We start from the raw sequence: 20,284 nt of genomic DNA, 5'->3' as shown, positions 1-20,284 counted from the left end.
GGGGCCCTAAAGGGTAATTGATGGGAGGATGGGGGACCTGAGGGTGCATCCAGCTACATAAGAGACAGCTCTCAGATCAGACATTGCACAGTACCCTCCACACCTGCACTGTGGGGAATTGAATATTACTGTAAACAAATGCAGCTTTTCTCAGATTGCATGAGATTTAGAGTTATCAAACAGAGGGTTGTGATGTGGTGTTTCTATTTGCAGGTCCCATCATTGTGGCTTTAAGGACTTGACCTTATTTCCTGGTATGATTCAGACTTACCCTTGTTGAGTGGAGCAGGATGGTTGTTGCTCTCTAATAAATATTTCCCCTGGCTGCACTACATCCTCCCTGAATCCAGCCTGCTGCATATTTCTTTGAAGTTGTAATGATTGACTGGTGCCCTGAATTTCTTTAATCACACCCATGCTACTGATTTGGTTTGTCAGAGCTTTGACTCTCCAAGCAATGCTGATGAAATAACAATTTAGCGAAACATAACTGTCTCTCCTGCTCTGCTCATGTTGTTGTGGGTTTTTTTTTACACATTGGTACTAAAAAAAAACTTGATATTTTGTCCAAGGCATATTTCGGTACCATCAATTCTAGTAAATAACTGTGAGAATAAAATGTTATTAGAGCATTCAGGAGGCAAATGAAATACATTACTGTTTTGCATTATGGGAACTGTACCACCCAGCCTCTTTGGAGCTTGACCCAAACTTTAACTCCCTTTGTTTTACCGAGAAACAGAAGATCACAGACAATTCTCACACTTAAATCTCGTAAGAGGCAAGCATAGTAGGAAACCCCAGTGGAAATGAGGGGGAGGAGTTTGTTGTGTACGTAGAGCAACTGCTGACAAAACCTTATTTCCTTACCTTACGCCAACACAACAATCTCCAACTCTGACTAACATTTCCACTGTCGTCTTTCTGTAACAACTCACCTCTTGCAAGATTTCAGAGTGAGAATTGTCCTTGAGCGAGATTTTAGTTTCTTTTTAAAACGAAAGGGTGTCCCCCTGGAGTCACTCGTAGGGATCCTTCCCATGTTGTTGACACACACCTGAGCCTGGTGGTGGCAAAAAGAAGGATGTAATCTGGATGTAATTTAGATGTTAATTTATCCTTTAAGAAATACCAACATAGGGCACTAAATTCCTGAAACGACAACAAAGGAAACAAACTGAGCATTCTCATGACAGCACACTCATGCAGGAGCAGCAAAACAAATGATGCAATGAGGTTGCCTCCATAGCTTTTCTGTCACCTCTTGATTGTCAACTATCAAATAAGGGCAAACATGTCAGCAAAATACTTTAAAATGATCTGATCTGATCATAATTTATAAGCATGAGCAACCACCATTTTAATGAACCAAAAGCCAGATGTCTGGGAACCTCTGAGCTAGAATATGTGAACCCATTTGTTTTTTCTTTCACCATCCAGTCATCCACTCCAAACATACATCTATAAACATATTTGTCCATCGCTGCTAAGAAAAAACAAGTTGAAATTCCTAGTTATAACTGCAACACACACAACGTAGTTTGTCTGTGGGTGGAGCACCTATCATTAAAGAACTGCAGCCACCCATAAAAACACATGACATCACCTCCTTTTCCACTGTGGCCTTCAGTCTGCTTTAAGTGTTTCTGCAGGCTGTATTCACCTGTCGTTGAGGAACAACAGCAGTGTGTGATTTGATTTGCTGCTGAGTATATAGACAGACAAGACTCCCCCCTTTATTGTGTGAAAACAATCGCAAGGAGACCTGGTGGGTAGGAGTGCATCCCTCCCAGCAAAGTCAAAATGAAACTTATAAGCCTCTAGCTGTGGGATAAAAATATGAACAAGCTCCAGCTGATATTTCATAACATAACCTCTATCCGGTGACAGTGACATGTGCACAAAGGCTGACAGAAGGCTTTTGTGATCTGCAACAAACCGATATGTAATTGTCCTCTTCCGCTATAAATCAGCTCTGTCCATTAAATAAACTCCCCCCTTTGGGGTGGCACTGAACCTGCAAGATCCAGAGCAGGATAGTAGTGATTAGATTTAGACACAATCACAGCAGCGGCAGTAGCAGCAGCCCACAGGCTCCTCTGACAGTGCTTTATCAGTGAGGCCCAGCAACAGGAGTGCACGCTGGATTAGCTGTGGTACCGCAGAAGGGTATTTGCTGTTGAGAAGCTCCTGTCATCAACACTGCCAGCTTGGACCTGTGCTGCTGGGTGAAGACTCAGGCATCTCAATCGGTCTGAGGATGCCTGCAGAATAAGCCAAATAGACTGTGACACGGCTACTGAGCATGGGAACGCTGCCGGCTGAGCCAATCACACAGAGCCCCGAGTCAGGGCTGAATGCTGCCTGCATCTGTAAATGGATCACTCTCACCTTCACTTTGGCAAGCCTGCCAGATTGATATCAGAGTGAAATGTAAGGTCATAGAGGACTAAAAACACAAACTCAAGAGTTTCACTCCAAAGAAAAGAAAGATCAGTCATTTGAAGAAGTGAAAAATCATCGACTGAACCACAACAAATTCAGATTTTTGTGAAGAATTGAACATGCAGAATTTCAAACCTTATGCTTCATTGCCCAAACATACAGTGGTCACAGAAGAAAGCTTCAATGACCTTTGCCCTCCCACCTAGATCGTCCTCTATGTACCGTTCTATCTCCGTGAGTGTGTCATTCTTCCTGGAACTTTTGAAAACATATACACCAATGAAGCCAGTGCTTATTATCCAGAAAGCACAGCTTATCAGCATTACAGTGTGACACCTGAGTTAAGTCACCAAAAAAACAACCCAAAGATGGTGATGCGTTACGTTCCAGTATCACCAGTGACAGAGGCTGGTCATACTTGACACCTTGTCATTACACCTGACACACGCAAAGAGTCAGTTGAATAACCAACTGCCTTCTTCTGCCTTCTTTTTGTCCAATATTTTTCATCTATCTGTGCAAAAACAATACACCAAAGGTGAGTGAAATATAATGCGCTTATTTTCCACATTGTTATTCATGTAAAGGTTTGGCTACCACTCTGAAAATAATGGGATGGATGTCTGGAGGAGACGACACTTGTTTCTGAGCTGAAGGATCCTGTCTGACTGTGAGGTGTGTCGATTTTCCCGAGCAGGAAAATGGTTGGGAAGTCCCTGATTGCTGGCCTGGTGGTCCTTCTGGTGGCTGCAGTGAGCCTGTTCCTGGGGGTGTTCATGGGCCTGGGGAAGAAAAACACGCCTCCCCCCTCGGACCACTTCTTCTCAAAGGCTGCTGTGGCTGCTGATGCTGGGAAGTGTTCAGAAGTGGGGAGGTAAAGAAGACACTGATATCCAAATGTGACATATAGTGGTATCGCATGTTCTGCTCCTGCGTGTGCTTCTGTGCGTGCCAGAGGCTACTAAGTGCATTTTTGTGTTTTCAGGGACATCCTGAAGAAAAACGGTTCAGCCGTGGATGCTTCTATCGCTGCCTTGCTATGTGTCGGCCTTTTGAACGCTCACAGCATGGGCATCGGAGGAGGGCTCTTCTTTGTCATCTATAACGCTTCCACAGGTGAGTGTGCATCATTGGCTACAACTTCTCAACAAAGTTAACTGAGCAAAAACACAATTGTCAATCTGTCCTCATTTTCATCTCAACAGGGAGGGTGGAAACAATCGATGCGAGGGAGACGGCACCCATGAACGCCACTGAAGACATGTTTGGCAACAACACCAAGCTTTCTCGTACAGGTACTAGCTGCGAGCTGTTGGAGTATTTCCCAGGCACAGGGGAGAAAAAGAATCTCTCGGTGCAGATCCAACTTTATTGTGTTCTGTAAAAGCTTTGGAGCTACTGTAACATAACTCTAATGCTGTATCAGAGCTAGAGAGGGATTTAGAGGGTCTAAATATTCTCAATAGTCATAAACCTATCCATTCAGCTCCTCTCGGATGTTTCATCATCCTTAACAACCTTTCCATATCTTCCTTTGCAGCTGCTGGTGGTTGAATAAAAATAAAATATTGACTCTGTATGCGCTGTACACAGTATCTATAGATGTATCAAAGTGTTTTGGTGTCTCTTAGTATGCTGGCCCTCTAGTCAGACAATAGACAGAAAGAAAGAGCTTGTGATATTAAAAATAGAGGTGCTGCTGTTTCTACATGACAGGTGGATTGTCCATAGCCATTCCCGGGGAGATCCGTGGTTATGAGATGGCACACAAGAGGCATGGCAAGCTGCCATGGAAGGACCTGTTTGAGCCCAGCATCGCCTTGGCTCGCGATGGCTTTCCTATAGGAAAAGCTTTGGCTCATGCCATCTTCAAGAGCAAAGATTCCATTGAAGCAGACGCCAACATGTGGTGAGGATGAAGAATTAAAAGGCAGAAAATTAACTGAATGGCAGCAACTTCACTAACTCTCCTGCTTTTTACAATTTTACACAATTATTTGTACACTCATTTGTGCAGACAACTTAAAAGGAATAGTTTAATATTTGGGGAAATACACTTTCTTATCAAAGAGTTAAATAAGAACAGCAATACCACTCTCGTAATATGATGATAGGTGATGTGAAGCTACAGACAGAAGATGGTTAGCTCAGTTTAGCATAAAGGTAAAGCAGTTCAACCACCTACCGGAACTTATACTAAACTAAACATCTTATGATTACTGTTGACACATTGAACTTCCTTCTTCTTTCTCTCTGTCCAATATTTTCCATCTATTTATGCAAAAACAAAACACCAAAGTCAAGTGAACATTTTATGTGCTGAAACTATTCCTTGGCTGTGAGCAGCACTTCCTGGAGTCTCGGCAGGTTGCTTACAAGATCCCAAAAAATAGTTCAGCAGTTTGGTTTCCAGTCTTTATGCTAAGCTAAGCAAACACTCTCCCGGCTAAGCTTCCATGGATGTATTACAAGAATTGGATACTGGACTTCAAGATGGCGCCCATTCACTCAAATGAAAATTGCTCAGCCAGTGCAAAAGCCAAAAAGGTTTTATTGCTTCCTGATTTGTTTCCACATTGTGTGACCAGCTGCACATGGAAATTTGTGCTTCTTTTCTAGACTTAACATTTACGTGATTTCACAGACATAAAAACAGCCTGATATAAAGAGTAATAATTAACCACTGTTTCAAGAGTTTTACAGACATCTCTTTTGTAATGGTGGTCTATGGGGGAAATGCTTTTTAGGGAGGCAGGGAACTTTTAGCTGCCACTGGAACAAACTGGCAGCAGGACTGACGATGATGACATATCCATGTCTCTTAATCATCCATGGCAGCGTCATGTTTAATGGACAGACAGACTCTCTTTAAGAAAGCCAATAATGGTAATTCCCCAAATGTCAAACTGTTCTTTTATCTATCTATCTATCTAGATCTAGATATATATATAGTCATAGATTTGGTGCAGTCTATTTGTTCCTTTTCAGCAGGTTTATCTCAGTGTCTCTTGGTCAGTTAACCGGGTAGAGGAGTACATTGCTGGTTGCCACAATGGCTTTTGCGACACTACTACTGGGAAGCACTAAACCCAGACATTATCAAATCTACCCATACAGTAGTGGCTTCCTTTTGCCACAGACTTTAACTGACTGGTTTTCTTCTTTTTTTTCTTTTCTTATCATCTTCCAGTGATGTGTTTTGTGATTCCGAAAGAAACATCCTGAAGGAAAATGATATTGTTAAATTTCCAAAGCTGGCCGAAACATACCAAAGAATAGCAGAAGAGGGACCTGATGTGTTTTATAACGGGTCAATGGCGCAGAGCATCGTCGAGGACATCCAGGCAGCAGGTCCTTACTCTTTGTTGTCTTTAGAGCTATAAGAATAAATAAATAAATAGTGAATCCACTTGGAACTTCTGTGCTCATTACAGGTGGCATTATCACCCTGGATGATTTATTGGAGTACCAACCTGTGCTGAACGAGAACCCTCTGAGCCTGAACGTTGGAGAATACACCATGCACGTCCCAGACGCCCCCTCCAGTGGCCCTGTGCTGGCACTCATACTCAACATAGTGGATGGTGAGCAGCCTGGCCAAGTGCTTGTGCAGCCATGCAGAAGGAAAGATGTCAGGTTTCCCCAGGTCGTCCCTGGAATGTTGCTCCGCCTGTTTTGGAAGCAGAAAACGGTGCTGCGACTCAGTCCTACATGCCAAATTTAATTCACCATCAACGCCCCATCTGTTCAGGCAGATAATCTTTAGTCATGCTTTAAATAAAAAGTGCCAGCATTCATTTCAAACGGAGGATAAGATTGAATGTGTTCATATATGAATCTGGAGGAGCAAGGTCCTATATTCATATTACTGGAAGGTTTCATGTTGTTTCAATAGAGAATTTACTGTTAAATGACCTGTCACTGGCTGAAATGGGCTTTTTGACTCATTACCTGATTAAAATGTGATACATGTTTTTCTGGTGGATATTTTGCAGGGTACAACTTCACAGACACAAGTGTCTCTACAGCAGAGAAAAAGACTCTGACGTACCATCGCATCGTAGAGGCTTTTCGCTTTGCTTATGCCAAGAGGAGCAGACTCGGGGACCCACGTTATCTTAATATTACCGATGTAAGCCTTCATGTTATTATTAACATCCTTCAGACTTTTATTTTGGAGCATTTCTAGCTTCACTTTACTCAGTATGACCCCAGAGGCGTCCTGCTATTCACTGTGCAAGGGCAGGATGTGCATTTATTTGCCCCAAATTTAAAAACATTCTGCATTGATAGACAGGACAGGACAAGAGCTCTGCTATTGTTTACTATTTATGATTTTCATGACAAACTGTCAGGAGCGTCTTCTCTGTGACTGACTTGTTTTGCTCTCCTCAGCTCATCCAAAACATGACCTCAGACTATTTTGCTGATGGCATAAGGAGTAAAATAACAGACGACACCACCCACCCAGACAGCTACTATGAGCCAGACTACTTTGTCCCAGACAACCACGGCACGGCTCACCTGTCGGTCATAGCTGAGGATGGAAGCGCTGTGGCTGCCACCAGCACCATTAACCTATAGTAAGAGGTCATGCTGTCAGAAAATATCCCTCTGAATAAAGTATGCGCCTTTCTTGAACCTGTCTGTCTGCGAGAGTTTTGCTGACTATTATCTGTGACCTTGTGTTAATCACTTATTAAAAAGCTGTTTTATTTCACCAGCTTTGGCTCCAAAGTCATGTCTCGATCGACTGGAATAATTTTCAACGATGAAATGGATGACTTCAGCTCTCCACACATAACCAATGGGTTTGGAATCCCTCCTTCACCAAACAATTTCATTCAACCAGGTGTGGCTGGACTGAATTATCACACTTGTATTATTCCGACCTGACTTTTGGACACATGTATATATGTTGATGGATAGTAGCGTTTACTTAGATTAAGCCTGACCACTTCTCTAGTGAGGATGATGCAGAGGTGATGTTTTCACCAGCCTTTCACTTGTTCCTGCATTTCTCATTGTCGGGAACTCTGATAGCATTAGTTCACAAACAGCATCCTCCTCCTCCATAATAAAGAAATAAGCTGATTATCCATTAAGCAGTCATAGCCACATTCTGTTTATTTGTTGCAGGCAAGAGGCCGCTGTCTTCCATGTGTCCTACTATCATCTTTGACAAAGAAAACAGAGTCAAAATGGTTGTAGGAGCGTCAGGGGGCACAAAAATCACCACAGCCACTGCCTTGGTAAGTCTGATGCATTCACTTGCATCTCTGTCCTGCAGGCACACAGTTATTTGAACCTTAAAGTCCTTCCTTTCTTTCTGGCTGAAAAAAGGTCATCCTGAACTCCTTGTTTTTCAACTACGACCTAAAGAAAGCCGTGACAGAGCCGCGCGTTCACAATCAGCTCAACCCAAATATGACAGTAGTGGAGCAGGGCTTTGAAAAGGTGGGTCACACATGGAGTCTATCAGAGACTTATGATGCGTAACAACATCCAGAATATATGATATCACTAAACAGGCACTGGCGTTGCTGATTAAAAGACGCATTGGTCATTATATTCTGATTTGGCTATATGTTTACTGTTTTTTACACAGCCTACATGCATGTTTTGATTGATATTCCACAATACAGTCATTTATTTTAATTCATGTCAGTATGCAAATCAGCTGGCAAAGACTTGAAATGTGGGATAATGTTAAATTCAGTTATTAGATAAACTCACAGATAATCTTATTTTGAATAAAAAACACAATGTAAACAAGACTAAGCCATGCTAATACAAGGGGGTGGCAATGGCAATGGCAATGTAGATAAGCTACATGCCTTTGGTGATAGAGAACCGAGTTTGATTCCCACTGCAGCACATCCACCAATGTGTCCCTGAGCAAGACACTTAACCCCTAGTTGATCAAGAGGCCTCTGACATAAGTTGCTTTAGGTAAAAAGCATCAGGTAAATGTAATGTCGTGGCTCTATGAAGCTGTGGTTCAGCTAACATGCTGTTTACCACGTTCACCTAGCATTTTCGCATGCTAACATTTGCTCATTAGCGCCAAACAAAGTGCATCTGGGCTGATTGGGGTTTTCATGAAAGGTGAAAGGATCACCAAAGTGATAACAATTTATCATAAAGTTGGGGTATGAATGTTTGCACCAAATTGCATGGCAATCCATCTAATAGTTGTTTTATAATTATTATTAATAAATATTTGAAAGTAGGCTGGCTGTCAGAAATGTAGGAAAGACTTACATTAGAAAACAATAATCAGAAGTGTTAATGTTACATGATGCATAATTAATGGATGCAAAACCAAAAATAAGTTAATTTAAGAAGTCTATTACTGGCCTCTATCAAAGACCAGTAACCTTAACCTCCTGCACAACACTTTTTGTTTTTGTGTAATGATGATACCAATGGCAGAGTGTCCTGGAGGGTCTGGTCCAGAAGAACCACGTAACACAGCTGCTGGGGACTCCAGACTCCGTGGTCCAGGCGGTGGTGCGGCAGGGAGAGCGTCTCTGTGCGGAGTCTGACCCCAGGAAAGGAGGCTATCCAGCGGGATACTGACCACGACTTAAGGCCCTTCTCTGCTGCTCCCAGTCTGGACATTCTCCTCAAAGACACTCGGACAAAGCCACAATACAAGTGCCTGCACTGAAGACTCAAAGCAGTGTTTAAGCTATGGAGATACAGCCACCACTCCTTCTCTGAGACATGGAAAATGACTCCATTCCAAAACCTCTTTTACTCAAACTCAATCATTCAGCATTACTTATTGTTTTGGCATTACTTTTGAGTTTTGAAGTAAAATCAGAGGTTGCACCAAGTTTGACTCCTGTATCATCACTACTGGATCCCGGTCAAGAAGGTGATGTTTTGGGGGAAGCCCAAAACACATCTGCTTTATATATTAAACTTATTTTATGTACGACACAGTATCCACCATATTAAAAACCACCAAGTAAGTACCAATAATTAGGCAAATGATAATATAATAACACATGTTCTTAAGTTTCATCACTATGTTTTAGGTGATAATCTGAGTGGTTGTAGGTTGTCCGTGTAGTATTTTCATTTCTTTTATTGTTTAAGGAAAAAACTATTGTGAATAATTGGACAATTTGTCTATAAGGGGGTGAGGGGGTGTTTGTCTTCATGTCAAACTGGTGAAAAACCATCAATTAAAGACTAGACCTGCGAGGTAGGTCTAGGTAGGTATACCTATTAAAAATAAAGGACACCTCAGGTCGTCTGCCTGTTTTAGCAAAATGTCTACCTACATCTTTCTCCTGATGGTAGAGTATCCTGAAATGAACATTATTTAGAGGAAACTGACCGTGTTGTTTTCTACCGTGACTCTATATTGGAGCTATTACTTATGAATTGTAAATGTTTAATATCGAGTAGAGGTTAAGTGAATGTATAGTGTATTCTGAAAAATACATTTGCAGATATATTTTTCTAAACATGCATTGTTCTTATGCCATGTTTGTTGCCATGCTTGTTATTAAACATTTTGAACAAAGATGTTATATTTTACCATATGGACCCTCTGGGTATTTCTGTGCTGTTTCTGTACTGGAATATTAGGCACAAAATCACTTTATCTTATCTTTTAGTTTGTGGCTGGTCAGATTTGGCTCAGTGTTAATACTGAACCTCATGTGTGGTAAATAAATTTAATCCAGGGAATATACAGTATCAGACTGACCCAAAGCTTCAGTGCCATTACAGTTAATTAGATGTTTACTATACCTACAACCAACAATTATTTTCATTACCGATTAATTTTTTTCCCCAAGCTAAAGGTGAGACACTCAAATAGAATCAAGGAAACTTTACGATGAGTCTGCAGTGGTGATTTGAGCTAACATGCTCACAATGACTTTATACACGTGCTGATGTTTGGCAGATTTAATTTTGACCACATTCCCCATCTTAGTTTAGCACGTTAGCATGCTAACATGTGCTAATTAACACCAAAGACAAAGTGCAACTGCGGCTGATTGTCTTCAGTTCTGCAGGTATTTGGTCACAAACCAAAAGCAATGGGGCTCTTTGATTCATTCAATTCATCCTAAGGGGAAGATACATATTTGTGCCAAATTTTACGGCAATCACCCAGTAGTTTTTGAGACATTTCAGTTTGGACCAACGTGATGGACCAAGATAGCTATTCCTAAAGCCACGTCGGTAGCATGGTTAAAAACAGTGTAGCAGCTGGCAGTTTTGCTTGATTACATCTTAAAAGATTCATCAGTTATAAAAATGTGTTGTTGGACTAATTTTGCAGACCGACTACACTATTAACTGACCCACTGCCTCAGCATTAAAACACATAATGTGAACAAAGATACTTAAACGACTAAGGTTCAGTTATGGTCAATGGAGGTAAACAAAAACCTGTGCAGGATTCAGGGACCCTGAAGAGACTGACCCTGTTTTACTTTCACTGTCCAGTGAGTTTCAATGAGCATTCAGTAAATATCTCTACTCATGTGTGCTCTTTGAGCAAATGAAAAACCAAGTGCCAGCAACAATGAGAACTCTTCGTTGCCTTTAGGTAAAAACCTCAATCCAATAAATGGTTGTAGCGTTTTGTTTTCTGATCAGATTTGAAAAAGAGTATTAGATGTTAAAATCTTCTTCATACGTAAACTGCTCTGCTGTGTTAAAAGCACTTGCTAACAAGCGGTTTCAAGTTCAAATAGGAAGCCTTCTGCTGTAAATGGTTAGATAACTATCAGCTGTATGAATCCCACTGCAGCAACATTAACACTATTTGTGTAACAGCATCAAATGAACTCCAGACGCGCAACTCTGCACTGTGTTAACAAACACTCACACACTTTCTCCTTTTATAGTGCTTTCTGAAGAGCATTAGTTCATCGTTAACAGACCCTGTGAACTGGCCCACATCCTTTACCCGCGGTTAGTCGTAATCTGTAAGACAAACCTGTACATTCAAGTTCTATATGGCCCTCTGCCAAAAGCTACATCACAACAAGCTACAGTCAAAAGACTCCGCTTGTGAGAGTAGGTGTATCGCATGACTGCTGTTATGACGCACCACTGCAATCTATCTGTTTACGCAGTAAATGACATGGCATTTTAACTCAGTCAACAGGAACTTTCAGGGGGCCAGACCAGATGCTAAATGAGATAGAGATTTCCTGTTTTAACAGTCCCTGAGTGCTCCAATCAGACACACCAACTTAGATTCTTGTGGACAAACAAAATAATTACTCCCTAGAAATGCCAAGTAACTTTAAATACTACTGAAACTATAACTTAACTGTACAACAGAGATATTCCCAATTATTTATATAGTTCCTAAATAAGATGAAACAAGTTGTTTATTTTCTTGAAGTATGTGCACTAAGTAATGGATTACAGGCCCGTCAGGACACCTGAGTGTAATATTATCAGCCAAGATTGTTGTCACAAATCGTGTCAGATACAAGTGGAATACAGATGCAGTATGTGGTGTTATGTCATTGCAGGTCTACTGCATTATAAATGGGATCACGATTTCCTCCTTCGGATTCCAGCTTCATCAGTATTCTCCTGGCGAAATATGAATCATCCAGGCCATTGAAACACATTCGTCTTGTAGCTAACAGTGATATTACCCTCATTCATCAAGAAGCGGTGGGTAAAACAGCACGCCCGTGACAGCTCCTGATAAACTTCGGACATTTCTACCACACCGCTGGCTGGGACGTTACGTCTGTCTGACGAGTCTGGACTGTTGCTTGTTGTGTAATCAGGCCATCATTCAAATCTCTTCTTGGTCTACTGGAAAGTCAGCCTTAGTCATGACAACTGACATTGTTTTCTCTAATTCTTATCACAGCACTGAGTGCAAAGAATAACTAAATGGCCTAAATACTGATTTATGAAATGCTCTGGTGCAGGACAGATCTTCACCGCCATCTAGTGGCAGTGACTAAACTCCCTGTTGTGTCCGTGTCACAAGACAAAATAACTCCAGTTTGTTGTTGGACAGGGAGCAGTTAGAGTCGCATAGAGACGGGTGGTGCTGGCGACTGCAGCTCCTGGTCCAAAACCCGGAAGAGCATGGCACTTTTGTTACACTGCGAGGTTTGTCCCAGACAATGGTGGAGCTGAGCCTGCAGGTAGTGGACGTCCCGCAGTCGCTCCTTACAGTTCAGCTTGGAGAAATAGGCTGCAGCCTCGTTTAGTGTGTCGACAGCCAAAACCGCCAAACGCAAATCTGCAGGTAGACAGTAAGCAGCAGTGTGTAAATAGAGGTTGTACTATCACTATGAGATAGGGATCAGTTTTCGGCAGTTTGCGGGTTACCTGCTTGCCCTTGTCCGTTCGGCTTGAACCCAGCCACCGCCATCTGACAACGGGCTGTCAGCAGCAGAGCTCGGCCTTTGTCCATGACTGCTCCGTGGGCCAGAACAGGCTCGATGGCTTCATGCAGAACACTCAGAGCCTGCTCAGGAACCCCCAACATCAGCTGCGGAAAACAGAGTAAACAAAGACTATAAATAAAGCATGCATGCTGTGCTGCTTTTATTTTGCATAGACACCAGCCATACTCCAAAAAAAAAAGGAAGAGCCTTGGGAGATATGCATTTGTTTTCCTGTTGTGGCTGACCTGAGTGAAGGCCAGGTGAAGGATGGTCTCTGAGGCCAGGGACTGTAGGTGGTGCTGCCTAGCCAGAGCCAAGGCCTGCAGGAGGAGAGGAACAGCTGTGGAGAAGCCAGACGACTCCCAGTGGAGCTCAGCAGTGGAAACCATAACTCTGCATGAGACGTAAACAGGCAGTTACACACACACACACGAGACAAAATATGGCTCAGTCCGAAAATCCCTAAACGGCATGGATGTTTAGAAATAAATTTTTGGAAAAGCATTCATGTTTGCTTCTTTGTCATTTTATAAACACAACAGCTGGTTCCTCCAAAGATGATGCATAATGTGAATGTCAAACATTAAATATTTATGGTAGCACTAAAGAAGGTAAGTCAACTCAATTCCACAAATAAAAAACAAAAAGGTAGACTAAGGTGGTGTTTACTCTCCTCTAAACTCAACAGATTTTCATGGTATCAGAAAATGCTTATCAAGAAATAATAGCGTCTGTCTACCTGATGACCACCTCTGTACATTTAGTCTTCTCACAGTGCACCTGCAGCCGCTGTAAGATGCTGTACGCCTCAGTGCTTCGGTTTAGAGCCTTCAGAACTTGAGCTTTCCTGTCAGACAACGCACTGTTAAAGCTCCTACACAACTTACACATGTACGAGACAGCCTTTGTTAAGATTTGAAGTGAAGATGTGTGCATCGGCATCACCTGTAGAGACCCTCTGTTTTGTTTAAGGCAGAGATCGCTGTGACTAGTGGTTCTGCCAAATGGTATTTCCCCTCGTTCATGTGTCTCTCAAACTGGATTTTCAGATCGCACAGCATCCAGAGCTGCATTGGAGATTGTTTGTAAAAAAAACAAAACATATTTTTTTACATTTCCTCTCATGAAATGAGCTACATCATATCAAGCTTCCCCCTCTGTGCTACAAAGCCAAAATGCAATAACTATATATTTGGTCATAATTGACTATAGACAGCATTACTGTCCAGGCTGCAGTAACTGCTCTCTGGGTTGGTAATTTAGGAAGTGCCGTCACACTTAGTGCACCGTCTGCCACAGAGAGACAGCCAATTGTTAGATAAAGTAAGAGAGCTACACGAAGTAAAAGCTAGCTGGTGTACTAGCCACGGCCAGACCGAGCTAAAACTAAATATACTCGATATTTCCATAGTTGTTATATGTAAATATTACATATTAGATTATATCATATTACATTTACTGGACTCCCTTTAAAAGACTCTCAATGGGACCTTCCTGTTAAAATAAGGTTAAATAAAATAATCTATTTTTTTTAAATGGACACTGTCATTTAATTTGTTATTCAATGTAACTAAACGTCTGCTTACTATGTTAGCTTAGCAGAGTGGAATTCTTGGGATTTAGTGTGGTTTAGCTACCTTTAAAGCACATATTTAAAACTTATTTAATTTGCAAATTAATTCATTATATTGATTTAAATATAAATATGAATAGTAGATAGACAGCCAGATACCTAGCAAGACAAAAACATTTAATCCCCATGAACTATAGACTGTAAACAAACTAGTTGATATGGACGTGGAAGCTGAAATGACATTTTTTTTTTTAGATTTCTCCTGCATTCATTGAACATCATCTAAAGGCAGAAAGCAGTATCTGTAGTTTTTAGTTATTATGAAGGTTCTATGGCGATAATTTCTTGGGTTAAAAAATGCCTAAAAAGGCATAAAATAATCCATAGTTTGCTGGCCAGCCTGAGCACTCTTTGCCTTTGCAGGGCAGCACTGAATACATTCAGTATGGTTAACAGAAGGCACCTTAGCATGCTGTGAGTGAGGAGGAAACTGCTCTTTCAGATGCTGTAGAATCTCCGAAACTGCACTGTACAAGCCCTGCAACAGAAGCAAACGTACAAGGAGTTACGTGTTGGACTCCGCCCAGGAGCTGGAGAAGATGACCTGATCAATGTTTATTAACTTCCTGCTGGGCCGACTTGCTAATGGATATGCAAGAGCGGGGCACAAAGCAATCAGATGAGATCAAATGAATTGTGTTACCTGCTCAGCGTGTAGCTCGGCCAGGTGGCAGAGAGCCACGGCGAACGCCTCCGTGTTGTTCTGCTGGACCCCGAAGTTGACTGGCTCCAGACTGCTCATGTTGAGAAGCAGCTGGGCCTGCTGCAGAGCCATGGTGCTGCACAAAACACACAAAGCCACATGAAGGAGAAAAAGCACTGGTCATGCATTCATTTCTGAGTCATGTATTCTTACGCCCACACTTGCGGTTTTTATATTTATGCTCATGACGAGTTTGTCTTGTACAGTAGATATCCGCAATGTTAATCCAAAAACACGAGAAATTTCAACAGTGTTTGACAGAGCTGATTCGATGTGAGTGGGAAGAAGGTTGTGTGCTAACATGCAGTCCACTGTCAGCCACAGCGAACAGAACTGACAACTACGTGTCGCGATGGCAAGTTGAAGAGCCTGACCTCTTGCCGTACATCCTCCATATGGACGTAGTCTGAGCCAGGCTGATCTCGATCAGCTCCGACAGACTGTGCTTCCAGTGCAGGATGTCTGTGTCCTTCAGCGCATCCATCAGTTTGTGGGCTGTCTTACCTTGTGTCGCCCCCTGCTGGACCAAAGACTGAATGCCCAGAGATGCCAAGTACTACAGCAGAGAGGAGTATCAATCAGTATGGTGTTACTCAGAATACGTAAACATCAGATTTAGCCAAGTAAACTTACAGGTGAATGATGCATTCTACGTTGGTTTTAGTAATGTGTGGAAAGCCATGTTTTAATTTGTAATCTTTCTTGTCATTTTAAGCTTGCAATGTATTTCTGTGTGTTATTTTATCAAGGAACACTGATTTAAAGGAAAAACTTTTTAGAACACAACTATTAAATAAAAGCCATAATTTCTAATGAGAGGTGCTAAAGTGTTGCTGACAACTAAAGCACAAAACTCCTACTTCAAAAAGCCAAACTGACTTATTGAAGTATTAAATTCTCACCCTTAAACAAAGTCGTACCTACGTACTTACATAACTGTGAAAAACACTACACGCAGTAATATTTACATCTACTTCTAACTGCACATTTTATTCTCATTACTATTTGAATAATCTTACAAAAAAGGCCACTGCAGATTCTGATGAAAAATCAGTTTAAAACAGTTTGAAAGAGTTTTTAACAATGACTATTTTCTCTCAAGAATTTATGTTTTGAGATTTTGAGGCTAAAGTAAGGATAACAGCATTTTGCGGTCAAAGTTTTGCAAACTGAAACTACTGTGAAAAGTGAGCCAAAGCAATTTAAAAGAAGAAAAAAAAAAAGCCACAGCCACTTCATATTAAACAAACTTGTCTTGCACTCACTGGCAGGCAGAAATGGGCAGCCATTTTTACTGAATCCTCGGTTAACACGGTGCTGTCGGATCCCCTCATTTGTTCCAGTGTGTAGAGCCAACTCTGATGTAATGACATAATGACCCATCAATCACGGTACAACAGTGACATGACGTGAACTAATAGAGTAGAAAAAAGTATTTACCAGACAGTGTTGTAAGCACACGTGATCATTGGACTCCTGGGCAATGCGGATAGCCTCCTGTAGAGCCAGATCAGCCTGCTGACTGAAGGAAAGGAAAAGGGAAAACAGCTCGCATGGCTTATACAGACACTCTAGTCCATCTCCTCTGACTCCACCAGTTCTCGTACTCACTAGTGGCCGAAGCGACAGTGCAGGCTTGCCAGGTTGAGAGCAGCGTAGCGGAGACTTCGGCCGTAGCCCTCATCCCCGTTGCTCTTTCCCTCGTTTCCAGATAAGATGAGGCGGTCAAAATAATGTAAGAGACTGTGGGTGGAGAGGAAGATGTCCTGGACTCTCATGTTGTTCAGGTAGTTTACGAAATGCTGAGGAGAGAGAAAAAAAAGCCAGAGCTGATGAAGAAGATATCCCCCCTCTGGAAGACTTGTTACTATAGCGGGGAAAGCTAAGTGGTTGGACCTTACCGCCTCAGCAAAATCTGGGTTAAACTTCAGCATGTTGTTAAGCTCTTCTTGCAGCGCAGCGGGTTTCAGAGCTTTGTTTTCATCATTCTTCAGAAGATATGCCTGCAGAAAGAGGTTTTCAAAAACTATAAGAGCAACACATCTAGGTTTGACACGTGATGTGGGTGGTTAATTTTTAAAAAATATTTACTGCATCAGATCTGCTGGTTTGAACAAGATGGCCTTAATACAATTCAGTTAATTTCAGCCTTGATTTAAACACTCACCTGTCTTGCAAGAAAGTACTCTGCTTGTTTTTGTGACAGCGGGCCTCTGCTTGGAATATTGTCATTTCTAAAATGGAGCCAAAATAACACGTGTCTGCTGTTAACAATCTGCTGTTACTAATTATTAGTACTTTTACAAAAGCTGTAGAGGTGTGTCATTTAGACTTTTAGTGTACGCACAGTGAATAAATTGCAGTGGAAGATCAGTAGAAAGTAGAAAGTAAAATATGCTACACCAAATCAATCAAATTTAAGAGCAACACTAACCGAAGCTCTGACTCATGCAGTGGGGTGTCCAACTCCTCTTTGTCTGTCCTGTCCCCGACAGTATCCTCAGTGCTGGTGAGGTCCATGTCGGAGTCGTCAGCGACCAGCGCTGGCAAAACCGCCTGCCCATCAGTAGGCTTGCCGTACTGACTGTGGTAGTAGTGCTGCAGGGACTTGTACAGCTTGTAGACCTGACTAAAGGACAGCTTGTTGTAGGCCAGAATCATGTGCCTCATAAAAAGACCTAAACAACAACAACAACAACAGGTGGGAGCTTAATGCAAGCCTTGTGAAAGAGAATAATACAGACTTTTTAGGACTTCTATATCAGACTTTTAAGAGCTACCATATCCCGAGTACTACTCACCCACAACACTGGTTTTATATGCCTCAGAATCAAAAGCAGTGAATGGAGTGGGAAGAGTGGAAAAGAAGTACTCCATGTCTTTCAGCTCTCCGTCTGCCATTTCATGCAACCTATGAAGAAAAAAAACAATGTTCTCACTAAGTAGACATGTCAGTGTTTTAACATTATTGTGATGCTATATTGTCTATAACTAATATTAGTTATTGTGTCAGTAGACGTCATCGCCAAAAGGCTACATTACAATAATATGGTACAATTTTCTGAACTTAGGAAACGGTGAAAGCATCAGTAGTTAAGATAAGATAATATGGACTTTTCGAATTTTGATTATTTTGACTGATATTGCAATATGATTTGTGATATTGGGAGGAATTATTGTTTTATTATGATTATACTTATTTTAATTGAAAAACATAAATAAATTATTAATAAGCTTTCTTAAGTCTGTAGAATATGATGTTTAAGCCAGGACATCTGTGCAGCACCACAATATTTAATTTAAAATGGTATTCTGACACATCATATCACCTTTAACAAATATTGTGCCTCCAGTGATTAAAAAATTGAAGTAGGCCATATTGCGATTTCGCTAACATTTCGATTAATTCCACTACCTACTTGTTACAGCAGCTCCAGATACAACACACACAACAGATAAGAAAATACACATTAATAAAAAGAGAATAGAAAAATACAAAATAAATAGAAGAAATAGAAAAAGAAGAACTAGAGCACACTATATACACCTTTCATAGACAGATGTGGTTGATGTGTGCATGGGTCACAGCAGGAGGTAGTTGCAAGGTGTAGAAATAAATATATTGCACAGGACAAAAATTTATACAGCAGTATAGATTAGAGGTAATATAGGCTATAAAAAGTCTATGGGAATACAGTACAAGTAATAATACAGCGTGCATAAGAAATAATATGTATGTGTGTACTTGTGCACAGTGCAGGTATGAAATTCACATGTTACAAGGTTGCGTGCTACCGACCAATTAAGTGAAGTGTGTGTTGAACAGTGTTTCAGCAGACCTGAGTTTGACAGCATATGCAGTCTGAGGGCAACACTCTTCCACAGTCTTCAGGAACTGTCCGAGAGTCAGGTCTGGACCCTGACAACCCCACAGGGAACAAACGGTGTTATCAATGCACCTGCTTCAACATAGTGGCTTACAAGACGGCTGCACGAATTAAAACCGACCTGCTGCAGGGGTAGGATGAGTTTGTTGAGTCGTCTTCTTTCCGGCAGCGTGATTTTGGACGCAGTCATGTCGTACAGCAACGCCAGGACGGAGATTTTATGCGGAGTCACCCAGTCTTTGATGCCAAACACGTTAGCATGCACCACTCCGTTCGTCATCATGGGGTTGAAATACAAACTTTCGTGCACACTCGCCATTTTAACACGTCGTGTTAGGCTACGACGAAAGAAAGAACACACTTTTTTGTGCTTCACTGGGGCAACATTTAGCGGAATAAGTTAAATACAGGCAGCTGGACACCGCCGCAGCTAGCTAAGTTAGCCGGCTAACGTCAGCGCACCAAGTTTATTTATTAAAGTTAGCTCGCGTTAAGCTACAGTAAGGCAACAGTACATCAACGACTAGTCTCGATTTACTTGAAGATAAGATATCTTTGTGACAGTCAACACTCGCTTCGGTCTTGTCAGGTAATTTGGTAAATTTTAATAATATTGACAAAAGTTGCCTCTCTGTGCTTTCAAACCGCCCTCCGTCCGTCCCCTTAAAAATACGTCATAAAGAGACAGGACATACTTTTTTTTTTTTTCTTCTTTAACATAAAAATAAATATTTTCACGTTTTATACCGAAAAGAAAATAATGATAGTAAACACAGTGAATCGATGATTTTCTGCTTTCTGCCTACTAGATACCAACAGATATCACCTTTTCATTAGTTACTAGTAACTATTTCATTCTTACTATCAATAAGTCATTAATGAAATGCATTACATTTATAAAGCGCTTTACCGTAAAAAGCAAAATGTTACTGGTATCTTTTGTCTTTTATCGTTTATTAAATAGATACTGGTACTTTTTTCAAAAAAATTTATTACTTAAAACATATTAGCTGCTATTTAACTACTAGTAGCCTACTTGTTTATTAGTTACTGCTAAGTATTCCACTAGTTACTAGTAACTATTCTCATTTTACTAGTAACAATTTATTAGTTACTAGGCTACTAATTTTTTTTAGTAGGACCAAACACTTTCCCTTTTAAGAGTAGTCTATATATTATTTAGATATGGGTACTTCTTCATTAGTTACTAGTAACC

The 20,284-nt window shown here is 41.2% G+C and overlaps 2 protein-coding genes across 2 annotated transcripts; one reads left to right on the top strand and one right to left on the bottom strand.

Annotated features, from left to right (window-relative positions):
• Positions 1 to 3,146: 3,146 nt before the first annotated feature.
• On the top strand, positions 3,147 to 9,068 carry ggt1a (gamma-glutamyltransferase 1a). Its single transcript, XM_046035577.1, has 12 exons — positions 3,147 to 3,319; positions 3,431 to 3,561; positions 3,651 to 3,740; positions 4,162 to 4,354; positions 5,636 to 5,796; positions 5,880 to 6,029; positions 6,441 to 6,577; positions 6,841 to 7,028; positions 7,170 to 7,297; positions 7,585 to 7,697; positions 7,789 to 7,902; positions 8,881 to 9,068. Exons 1-12 carry the CDS (start codon positions 3,147 to 3,149, stop codon positions 9,025 to 9,027), a joined length of 1,725 nt encoding a protein of 574 aa, XP_045891533.1. The 3' UTR covers positions 9,028 to 9,068.
• A 2,730-nt stretch (positions 9,069 to 11,798) lies between these two features.
• On the bottom strand, positions 11,799 to 19,716 carry anapc5 (anaphase promoting complex subunit 5). The gene is made up of 17 exons (XM_046035737.1): positions 19,190 to 19,716; positions 19,021 to 19,100; positions 17,983 to 18,092; positions 17,616 to 17,859; positions 17,349 to 17,415; positions 17,083 to 17,184; positions 16,793 to 16,983; positions 16,622 to 16,703; positions 16,447 to 16,539; positions 15,556 to 15,737; positions 15,122 to 15,257; positions 14,882 to 14,956; positions 13,791 to 13,912; positions 13,585 to 13,692; positions 13,091 to 13,238; positions 12,787 to 12,949; positions 11,799 to 12,697 (listed from the first exon to the last, which is right to left on the bottom strand). The coding sequence occupies exons 1-17, from the start codon at positions 19,385 to 19,387 to the stop codon at positions 12,477 to 12,479; spliced, it is 2,322 nt and encodes a 773-aa protein (XP_045891693.1). The 5' UTR covers positions 19,388 to 19,716; the 3' UTR covers positions 11,799 to 12,476.
• Between the last annotated feature and the right edge of the window lie 568 nt (positions 19,717 to 20,284).

The sequence above is a fragment of the Micropterus dolomieu genome, linkage group LG21 (assembly GCF_021292245.1).
Source record: "Micropterus dolomieu isolate WLL.071019.BEF.003 ecotype Adirondacks linkage group LG21, ASM2129224v1, whole genome shotgun sequence".
Classification (NCBI taxonomy): domain Eukaryota; kingdom Metazoa; phylum Chordata; class Actinopteri; order Centrarchiformes; family Centrarchidae; genus Micropterus; species Micropterus dolomieu.
The sequence above is the reverse complement of the archived record's forward strand: the minus strand, read 5'-3'. Positions and strand labels throughout refer to the sequence as shown.

Excerpts from the sequence above, each read along its gene's own strand:
- ggt1a (XM_046035577.1), top strand. The coding sequence starts at position 3,147 with ATGGTTGGGAAGTCCCTGATTGCTGGCCTGGTGGTCCTTCTGGTGGCT. Across the intron at positions 3,320-3,430 it reads AAGTGTTCAGAAGTGGGGAG|GGACATCCTGAAGAAAAACG; the intron begins GTAAAGAAGACA and ends TTGTGTTTTCAG. Across the intron at positions 6,030-6,440 it reads CATACTCAACATAGTGGATG|GGTACAACTTCACAGACACA; the intron begins GTGAGCAGCCTG and ends GATATTTTGCAG.
- anapc5 (XM_046035737.1), bottom strand. The coding sequence starts at position 19,387 with ATGGCGAGTGTGCACGAAAGTTTGTATTTCAACCCCATGATGACGAAC. Across the intron at positions 17,416-17,615 it reads CTGCATGAGTCAGAGCTTCG|AAATGACAATATTCCAAGCA; the intron begins GTTAGTGTTGCT and ends GCTCCATTTTAG. Across the intron at positions 12,950-13,090 it reads TTCACCTGGCCTTCACTCAG|CTGATGTTGGGGGTTCCTGA; the intron begins GTCAGCCACAAC and ends TGTTTTCCGCAG.